At 44.3% G+C, this 10,610-nt stretch overlaps 1 protein-coding gene across 1 annotated transcript; it reads left to right on the top strand.

Annotated features, from left to right (window-relative positions):
- Nucleotides 1–40: 40 nt before the first annotated feature.
- SPRTN (SprT-like N-terminal domain) lies at nucleotides 41–5,446 on the top strand. The gene is made up of 5 exons (XM_048297570.1): nucleotides 41–391; nucleotides 1,636–1,735; nucleotides 2,511–2,639; nucleotides 3,395–3,662; nucleotides 3,964–5,446. Exons 1-5 carry the CDS (start codon nucleotides 123–125, stop codon nucleotides 4,683–4,685), a joined length of 1,488 nt encoding a protein of 495 aa, XP_048153527.1. The 5' UTR covers nucleotides 41–122; the 3' UTR covers nucleotides 4,686–5,446.
- Nucleotides 5,447–10,610: the final 5,164 nt, after the last annotated feature.

Raw genomic sequence — 10,610 nt, 5'->3', positions numbered from 1 at the left:
CTCTGCCGGCGCGCGCATTCCGGAAGGACGCGGCCGCAGCCCGGGCACTGCTGCTGCGCGTGCGCCGCGGCGCCAGCGGATGCCGGCTGCGGCACTGCCGCCCGACGGGAGCTGCGCTCGGGATGGAGGACGAGGATTTCTTGTTGGCGCTCAAGCTGCAGAAGGAGTGGGAAGAGCAGGACAAGGCAGCGGCGGCGGCAGTAGCAGCAGCAAAATGCCCTGATCTCTCGCCGCACCGCTCGTCCCTCCGCCCGCTGTCGGTTGTGGATGAGGCGTGGGAGCTGCTGGACCCCAGCCCCGACGTGCACGCCCTGTTCGTGCACTTCAACCAGACGCTCTTCTGGGGGAAGCTGGAGGCGGTCACTGTGTCCTGGAGCCCCCGCATGACCAGGTGCGGCACCGGCGGGGTATGGGGCGGAGCGCCGGCCCGGCTTCCGGGGTTGCCCTGTCCCGGGGGCCGGGGGGTGTGCGGGGGTGGTCGCCAGGGGCGGGGAGGCGGCGGGGAGGCTGGTCCCTGTGATTCGGGGCCCCGGCAGCGTGCGCGGTGTCGGGGCGGTGGGAAAGGGCTGGCACCCATGGAGCCGCAGCCCGCCTTGGCGTGTGGCTGCGAGTGTCGGGGAGGCGGGGAAGAGCTGCCGCACTTGTCACTCTGTGCTGCTCCTCGCTGTGCCCCGCTAGAGTCTTGCTGGTGCCATGGCTTCTCTTCCCGGCCGCTTGAATGTCCCGCATCTCTGGCATATCCCGTAGGGCGGGACATGAGGTGGTCGCTGTCCTTGTCTCCTTTGCTTTGCATCTGTCGTCCCTGGCAGCCACCTATGGCTTTCCCCGGTGTGCAGGCAAGCCGGAGGGATGTTAAAATGGAAGAAATTACTTGGTCTTAGACGGTGTATGTGGAAACCTCACGTACTCGTGTTCATGATAGTTCTACACGTACTCAGTCTTCATGATAGTTCTACCGCACGGCCGAAAGGCAATTAAGAACCAATAATAGTATATTACAAAAACCTAGAACAGACTAGGAAGGGGAATATAGAAGAAATCTGAGGTTAAACAAAACCAGGAATCTTTGAAGTGCAGTCTGCAGTTCCGCAGCAGATGCAATTGCTGGCGGCTGGAGTCCTGCCCCCCTCTTATCCTCTGCTGTTGCAGTATTCTTTAGACATTTGGAAATAGTTGAATATTGCACTGGTAGAGGACTAACTCAGTAACACACAAAAATAGTGGTGTTTGCTGGATTAGCACACAGAAGTGAAGGTATATGAAGGTTTGGTATGAGTCTAAAGTTGAGGGAGGGTGGGAAGTGAAATTGAAGCAATCAGCAATTAAGTCAGTGTTTGCTGCCGTGACTCGCCAGCATCCGTATAGTGTTATTTCACTCCATCACGAGTTCTAAAGGAAACATTCTTCTGCCTTCAAAACAGGCTTTTCTACTCTAAGGAACTTGTGGATTTTTTTCTTCTCAGCTTAATGGTGCTGAGTTTTTCAAGTAACTACTCAAAGTGATTTTTTTTTTCCTTGTTCTGAGTGACCTAGCATGTGTTTACAGGGGGTGGTATTTTAGCCTAAATTCTCCATTTTCTTCATGTGCTACAGAAAGAACAGATTTTCACATTTTCTTTCTGCTTTTCCTTTCAGCTCTGCTGGTATCTGTTCATATCATGAAAGAAGTGGGTTGTGTTCCATTCGTCTCAGTGAGCCGCTTCTAAAGTTAAGGCCAAGGAAGGATCTTGTGGAGGTATCTGAACATGGCTTATGAATCTACACGTAAAGTGCATTGTGCCTGCCCCCTCCTCTGCTCCATACAAACATTCTGGATTTTGTAGTGGGATTCTTATGTGCAGTAACTTATGGATCATAAAATACTGTTATGCTAGTGTGGCTTGTGTTGCAGTATCATGGTAATCTTTAGCCTCCTACTTTGAGTTGCCCACTTAGAAACATAAAACTAAAGTCACTTGTTTGTTTTATTGACTTTATAAAGAGAAAAAAACCAGCCCAAGTTTTTAACTCCTAAATTATCCTTTAATATTCGAATATGGACTGTAGTTTTGAAAGGGCCAACGACAGAAAATAAGGATGTAGGATATAACTTAACATGACTTTGTGTTGCTTCCTGGGCCTCTGCCAGAGCTGCTGCTATCAGCTGGCTGAACATTCAGGTTTGCCTAAGGACAGAAATGCTGTAGAGTTTCAACTTGTTCAAAAGTGGCTCTTTTTTTGAGTGTAGGGGATGAGCTCTTTAAAGATGTGACTTAAGTTTGAAGATTACTTCTCCTTTTTGGAATGCTGCTTATTGAAGTGATATTCTCCAGCATGTTTTGGTGGTGTGGGAATAGTGCTAATTTGGTTTGATAGATCTAAGCATTATGTTTTTATTCACTGAATATACGAATAATCAAAGATAAGATCAGTACCATAATCAATGTAGAGGACTAAAATAGCTGCAGCTTAATTTTGAAATTGAAAACGCAATGCTTTTCAGTAAATATCTAATGGTTGCATCATTTCAGACACTGTTGCACGAAATGATCCATGCCCTGCTCTTTGTTACTCATAACTACAAAGATCGTGAGTCTCATGGACCGGAGTTCTGCAAGCACATGCGTCGCATTAATCTCTTGACTGGAGCCAATGTCACAGTAAGAATAATCCTCTTCTCCTGATTTAACAGAGCTTTCTTCCTGATCTGGTGCTTTAGTTGCCCAGTGTGGTATGAGTGATCTTCTTGTTAGACACTCCACAGTTGGTACCAACACAAATTTGCATCCAAGTGTGTGCCAGTTCCATAGTTACTTTGTTGGGGACTGTGGTGGGAACAGGTTGAGGAAGATGTGGTGAGTTGTTAGTCATATAATTTTCAGCTATATTCTCTGTAAGAACTTTTCTTTAAGCTTTTGTGGTAAACTAGAAACAGCTTAATGGTAGCAGGGACAGAAGAGCTCCATGTGAAGAGCAGTCAAGATTTATGTCAATAGAGGGTAATGATACTTATGTCAATATTTAAAAATAATGTGTCTAATAAGATCAGTTAAGGTAACAGCTGAAAGGAGAATACAATACTGGTATTGTTTGCAATGCATTCTAAACAGTTCATCTTCTAGGTGAAATTGTAGATAGATTTCCAAAGTTATTTTATTGCAGTTTAAACAAAATAACGAGGACATAGTCCTATGTATCCTATCTTTTTAAAGCTTTGTTTTAATGGTAGCTAAATGTTGACCAAATTTTATTCAGGTCCAGCTCTTTTAACTGCTAATATAAAAATCACAGCAGTAGTGGAAAGAATTGAATGGAAATAGATTTTTTTAAAAAAAATACTATAGAGCTAGTGATATCAAATTTGTAACTTCCTGAATGACTGTTTGTTTTTTGTGTTTTTTTTTTTTTAACTTAGATCTATCACGATTTTTATGATGAGATTGATGTGTACCGCCAGCACTGGTGGCGATGCAATGGCCCCTGCCAGAACAGAGCGCCTTACTTTGGGTATGTGAAGCGCTCAATGAACAGAGCACCCAATCCACATGACTTCTGGTGGGATGAACATCAAAGGACATGTGGGGGCACGTTCACCAAAGTGAAGGAGCCAGAGAAATTCTCAGAGAAGTCCAAGCAGAAAACTCAGACAGCAAAACTTCCACACTTCAAATCAACTAACAAAGGTATTTTATGGTTTTTTTTTTTTCTTTGCCAGACTGATTTTTGTCCAAATGTTTTCTTGAACAAATATGGATGGAACACTACGTAAGCTTGGTTTACATGTTACTGTTACATAGCCAAAGAACAGGGCCTGTTTGTTTGTGCACTTCTAGGCACAAATCCCTCAACTGAATTGTCTACAAAAAGTTCTGTTTTATGCACTATTTTCAAACAGCAGATTTTTTTGTGTGAAGCACCTCAAATACTGAGCCATGGTTTTTTAATGAAAACGTCATTAACTTATTTTTTAATCTGATTTTGCAGGCAAGACACAAATGCATGGTATGCAAGACCTGATGCCTTTTAGTGGAACAGGATATCGGCTTGGAGGAGGAGACGGTGTCCTTTCAGAAAAAAACACAAATACCAGCAGCTCCATTGGAAACAGTGAAGCACACGGCTCACTGCATCATTCAGCAGTGAGGACAATAACAATCCCTAAAAATGAGATAAAATGGGAAAAATTACCCCGTAGTGGCATCTTTCCGCTTCGTACCAATGGTGCCAGTGAAAAGATCAACTTAGCTGTAAAGCGTGAATTTCCAAAACCCTCTGCTGCCTGTACAGAAGATGACGAGAACAACTGTGGATTGCCTGCTAGGATGGCTCGTGTTACTGAAGGAACATCAGGCCAAGGCTCACCAGTTGACAAGAGGGCTATGCCATCTTCTAACTGGTCACCAAAACAAATTTGTTTGAAGCAGACCCCAACAGTTCAGGGTGCATCTGAGAAAAAAAGCTTAGAATGTGTTAGTACCCTGCAGCGATGGCCAAAAAAGGAAGACAAAACTGCCTTTGAAAAGTATTTCATCAAAAAGGGGGGTACTGATGTCACTACAACTACAAAAAACAGAGCTGAATTTACACAGTCCTCTGCAAGTCCTAGCAATCCTGTGAGGCAGGATAGAAAAGTCAGTTGTCCTGTCTGCGAGACTGAAGTTTTGGAATCTAAAATAAATGAACATCTTGATTCTTGTCTTGCATAAAACAGCAGAAAGCTGTCTCAAAAAGATGAATCCGGGTTGGAAACGTTGCTTGAAAGGTAATTTTCTCAGGGTTTGCTTAGCTGTGGTTACACTCCTGTGTGCTTGTTCTGAAATGGAATTTAAAATGTAGCTGACCTCCGTATCCCCACACTAGTAAGTAAAAATTGTGTGGAATGCTGCTAGGAATACTGGTAAAGACTGCTCCTGGACATGTCATAAAAGCTTTCATGATTTCCCATTTAAACTTCCAGTGCTATACAGGACAAATTAGGATTAAAGTGACATTACCTGACAGTCTTCAATTTACTTCTTCTGGAAGCCAGCCAGCTTGGTGGTTAGCAGGCCAGTCAGTTGAGTACTAAAGCCACTGTGCCATGAAAAGTTTTGAGTGCCAGGCACATGTGTTTTCTATATGAGCTTCCTGAAATGTTCTCCTGCTGCGCTAAGGTATTTAACGGGTTAAACATTAAACGGTTTGATTCCTTACAATCAGTAAAACTGATTGTAAATATGTTTGCTTAAATATAAAAATTGTTTTATATAAATAGTTTTTAAACAAAATCGTTTTATGTCTTGTTAGTGTAGTTTCAAATGGCTGTATCAGCCTGGTTCGTACATGTTTACTGTATTACTGCTGCTCTCTTAACTCCTTTTAAATGCTTCATATGTTTTAAAATATTGACACTACAGAAGATTAATGTAAATTACTTTGTTCTTGCATACTTTAAATAAATTGTTACTGAAGTTTAAATTTCCACTAAGCCTGGCCATTCTGTGTTACTTACCAGTGGGTTTACCTGTATATTTGATAACAGTCTTGTTTATTAGAGCCTTTCTGTATTAACACTTTTCCTTCTTAAATTTCCCTGTAAAACAGGTGCTGGTGAATACAGATTGCATCAACTTCTGCTTTCACCATCCTGTTTTTAAAACAGTTTCATTATTGTTGCACTTCTGTGAAAAATTTTACAAATACTGATAGTAAAACTTGCTTTCCCATGTTAATTTTCCATACTTCCTTCTTAAAGCTGCAACATCTATCAGTGTTTCCAGTGATACTTGACATTTTCAAGGGCAGGACTACCAAGAAATATTTGTATTATCTTATGTTTTTAAGATGAGGATGAGAATTGCACCACAAAGGATCTCTCACATCATGAAGCACTTGTGAGAGGTATTTCCTTTACAATTGTTCTCTGCAGTTTCCTCATTTGTCTTTCCTACTGTGACAGATGGGAGTAAAGGAGAAGGACTGTGGGTATTGTTAAATGTGGGGATTTTTTTCCTAATGTCTTCTTTTACTTCTAAACTGTTCATCTGAAGGCCAAACAGAAAACAAATGAGGAATTTGGTGTAGCCTGTGGAGGGAGGGGGAACTTAAGCTGTAGGCAAGTCTGACTCATATACACATGTCCTAAAATAGATCTTTGTCCAAACAATTGAGCAATTCTGGATTAGCTATGGAAAAAGAGCACCTCTGTCATATGTGTTTTTACAAGGAAGTATTCTAATACCAGGATCTCTTTTATCCAGAGAGGAAGGCTTTGCAGTTGCTACTTGTTGCAGCCTGTTATTAATGGGTCACGGCCACCTTCATTCTGGGTATGTTACTGTGAATGCTGTTTCTGTAAAATGTTGTGCTGGAATACAGTGTCCTACCCACAAGGATAACAATGACTGCCAGTATAAAATACGCTGCTCAATTTGGGTCAAAGGTGAGAAATTTCATCTTCTCTATTAGTTGTCCATGTCCTTGAGTGAGTTTAAATACTGCCTGGAACAACACAAGCTGTCAGTGAACCTTGAACAAACACGCTTCATTGAAGTGCAGCGTCAGGTGCCTGAATGGAAATCTGAGAAACAAGTTAATAGACTCGATTTCTGAGGCAAAGCAGCTATGAAAGAGGGTCGAGCATGTGCGTGCATTTTGTCAACAGAAGGTTCTGCAAACTAAAGGAAAAAGCCATCTCATTTTGTGGTGACCTACTAGAATTGCTCTGAATGATTCAGACTCTGAATGATTAAAACTACATAAGTGGGGTTACTTGGCTCTTTCATTATTATAATAGGAGACTGCTCTTCAGATGCCTTGAAACTGGTCATCAGGCTAGAAATCTTTAAGGTTGAATGATAGCAAGTAGTTTTTATGTTATGGAAATGTTATCTAGGAAGTTTTCATAATACTTGAGTTCTGATGAAGCAGTGGGAAGAATTTTTCTCAGGACTACTAAAATACATTCATATATTGCAAGAAGAGATGCAATAGAAATAGTCTGCTTTATAAGGTATTTTAAAAGCAATAATGTGCATTCATCTCTCCTTCAGCATCTCCAGTAGTCCAACGACTCTTTGTTTTCACCTGGCATATCTGGGTCACATGGGAGAAGTGTATTCTCACAGCAAGTTCAACCCTGATGCCTGGGCATAAGCTGATGTGGAGGCTATTTATGTCTGGGTGGAAGCAGCCCCCTCAGGCAGGGCAGGCCCTGCTGCTCAGAGTGTGGCATCAGGAACCTGTTACCTGAGCCCCCTTTCTAGGAGCATTTTCCAAGAGAACCACCAGAGAAATATTGTTCATTTGGAACAGGCTGTGCTACCTGCCTCTGGACCAGTGCAATGAAGGGCACCGGGTAATAATCTAGTACCAAACCAAAGGCTAGAGAGGGCTTAGTCATGACTGGACAAGGAGTGAATTCCGGAGGTGCAAAGTAGCTATTCAAACTTCCAACTTCCCTTGGTGCAGCAGGAGGACGTGCAGTAGACTAAATGGCTTGTGAGGGCTTTCTTCCTCGTGTGTTCTTCTGGTGCCCCTCAATTCTCTTGCATTTTCCATGCACACGGCATCTCTTCAAGTAAAGCAAGATACACTTTACTGAAGGGTAACAACCAGAAGGAATCAACAGGAAGTTTCTGAGGAAAAAGCCAGATGGACATCTCTTCTAAATGGTTGGAGCAATTCAAGGTGATGGTGGGATGATGCAGACTACTCTGGCTGGAGAATGTTAAGAAACTGCCACCACAGCAGTTTGCTCTACCACTGCTGGGTCTGGTCATCCTAGAGCACCATGTCTGTGCCTTTTGTCACCTTAAATTGAAAGGCCACTAAGAAGTTGGAGCAGGGGTCCTCATGAGGTTACACCTGACCTACATCCCCCTACGAGCATGATTGTTGCTGCCTGACATGGTGAAGGCAGCCCTGAAACCGCTGGTCTCCAGCAGCTGCTCCTTAACAGATAGCCAGCATTCAGCAATTCTACACTCCAAACTGAATACCCAAATTCTTACTTGCATCTGCATTACTACAGCTGTCTTGAGGTCTTGGGCTTAAAGAAACTATTTTTTAAAATAGGAATATAAAGACTCTGCATAAAATTATCCTTGAAGTGTCGTTTGTGGGCAGACAGGCCATGAAAGAGGCTTGCATTTCACTGTGTGTGAAAACACGCGTGTGTGATTTCATATACTCCTGTGTAGCGAAAAAAAAAGCCAAGACCGCAGGCTGTGTGGAGCTCTGGGACTCCTCACCATGCCGTTAGGTGGCACTCCTTGCACGTAAGGAGTTCTTACTTCTTCCTCTCTAACCTGTGCGGGGAGAGAACAAAGGGTGCAGCATTGGCAGGCTCGTATTTCACCTTCACTGCACTCCAGGCTGAATGTGGACGAGCAGCAACCCTGGCTGGACCACAAACAAGTTAAAGGAGGAGGAGCAGTGGTGGTGGTGGGGGGGAAATCTGCAACTAGCTGGGGATGAGAAGTAAATTTACAACTAACTAGATTCTGTGAGTGATTCTTTAACTTTGCTGTGAGAAACACTTGGAAGATGAGAGAGTAGCTCCTTCTTCTAGTTCAAGGCTCAGGAGTAACCCCAAAGCACCCTTTTGTGGGTTACAGATACTGCACTGCTTGCATCCATTGCAGTGACAAAGCTAATTTTCTGTCACCATTTGGCATCAACAGAGCTCTACAAGAGATGCAGGACAGAGTTTTAGGAAGTCAGAGGGGTTATAAAATACAAAACTCCTGTGCCTCAGCTAAGCCAGGGAGCCAGAGGGGTGTAACAGGCCCAGTGAAGGGTAGTGTACCACAGGTGTGAAAACTTAAAATGGGATGTGGCCGTGGCCTTAATTATTCTGTTTCCTTTTAGCTTCTGCCAGGCCAGGCTGCTTTAAGACTAGATTAAATTTCTAAGCAGGTGCAGCAGCTGGGCCTGAATAGCTCACCCTGTCTCTGTTCCATCTATCCCCCATCATTCACATAATTTCAACAGTTTTTTTGCCTTAGCATGTCTTAGACGTGACATTTCCTAAGGTGCATAACAAAGAATGTTTGAAGGGGCAAAACCCAACAAGTCAAGTATTTGGCTTCACCATTGCTTAATTTAAAAGCAGTGATTATTTTAACTGGTGTCAATCTCTGGATCATAGTTTTTGTGTTTACTGCAAGTACCTTCTCTTCAGAGATCTGTCACTAGTGGCATAAAAAGTCTGGGGCAAGATGTGGGCTTGAGCTCAGTGAAGGCCTGGTACAGGATATGAGCTATAGGAACATGGTTTAGTTGGGGGCTTTGATTCTTTTCGTGGCTTCGTCAAGCAATTTACAATGGCAGGAATGGCCATAGGGCCTCTCTGCTCTTACCCCACTTTCTCCCCACTGCTTTGCTCCCCTGCCTTTGTCTTCCCACTGACACTGGTCTCTTCCCTGCAGCATCCCAGTAATGATCTGCTTTCTTTCCCAAAGGCTCCACTCCGTGGGCGTGCTGCCACTGATCTGTAAGCAGTTTTTGATCCACTGGGAAGGTGTAGGTTGTGTTTGGAGGCAGGCACAAAGCTGAAGAGCCATGCAAGCCACTCGCTTGGAGGGTGCCCTCCTGCAGATGCCTCTGCAGCACTTGCCTGCAGCCAGTGCAGGGCAGCACAGGGCCTGCTGCAGCACCAACAGCAAGAAAAGCTCCCTGCTGCATCACAGGACCACACCACTGGGCACGGGCTGCTCTGGGTAACACGGCTCTGGAAGGACATGGCACAGATCTGGGCTGCTCTGGCAGATGGCAAACAGAAACACATCCAAAGGGAAGTCATCCTGAGGATAAGTCAACACCCCAGGGGCTTCAGAGAGGATGGCACCTGTACCAGCTGCAGTATGGATAGCCGCAAGGAAGGGACTTCAGTCTTACATCTGCCGTCTTCTCCAGGACATGCTGCTAAGAATCCTTTGGGCTGTTCCTTTGATTTACATTTAGCAGTACCTACATGGGAAATTTCATTTAAAGTAGAAATTTTACTTCAGCAAGGGTAGCTGAACATGGGAACAGGTTTCCTGTAGAGGTTGTGGAGTCCCCATCCTTGAAGATACTCAAATCCCAACTGGACATGGTCCTAGGCAGCCAGATCTGGGTGACCTTGTTTAAGGGCAGGGGAGCTGGACCAGACCACTCCAGGAGCCCCTTCCCATCTAAACAGCCCTGGGTTCCTGCCTAACAACCCCAGGAGCACTTCAGGTAAAACTGAAATTAGAGCTGAAGGCAATTAAGGCCCACCTGCTTGCCCTTGCCCTGGCACAGCCCAGAGTTGCTCACACCAACTCTAACAATCAGCTGATTTCCAGCTCTGCATTTCTTCCTCTCGCTGCAAGGTTTGGCATGGGCAGCTCTCATCACTGCCACCCAAACCATGGGGATGAGGCATAAGCCTCCTGTCACATGCATCAGAGACTGGGGGACTTCAGGCAGGAGCTGGGTATGTGCCATGACACAAGGACAGGTACAAGGAAGCTCTGCCCTCCCAAGCCTAATTGCTGAATCCTCGCCAAATCACACTGGGAGAGAGGATTATCAGCCTTGCAGACAGCATGAATTAAAATTCAGACTTAATTAACTTTGAATGTACCTACAAGAGATTTAGAATGCCAGAAAAGCATCCCATGAGA

The sequence above is a fragment of the Corvus hawaiiensis genome, chromosome 3 (genome assembly GCF_020740725.1).
Source record: "Corvus hawaiiensis isolate bCorHaw1 chromosome 3, bCorHaw1.pri.cur, whole genome shotgun sequence".
Taxonomy (NCBI): domain Eukaryota; kingdom Metazoa; phylum Chordata; class Aves; order Passeriformes; family Corvidae; genus Corvus; species Corvus hawaiiensis.
Note: the sequence above shows the minus strand (reverse complement) of the source record. Positions and strands in the feature narration are given on the sequence as shown.

Coding starts and splice junctions, on each gene's coding strand:
- SPRTN (XM_048297570.1), top strand. CDS start 123: ATGGAGGACGAGGATTTCTTGTTGGCGCTCAAGCTGCAGAAGGAGTGG. Junction 1,736..2,510: donor CAAGGAAGGATCTTGTGGAG/GTATCTGAACAT, acceptor GCATCATTTCAG/ACACTGTTGCACGAAATGAT. Junction 2,640..3,394: donor TGACTGGAGCCAATGTCACA/GTAAGAATAATC, acceptor TTTTTAACTTAG/ATCTATCACGATTTTTATGA.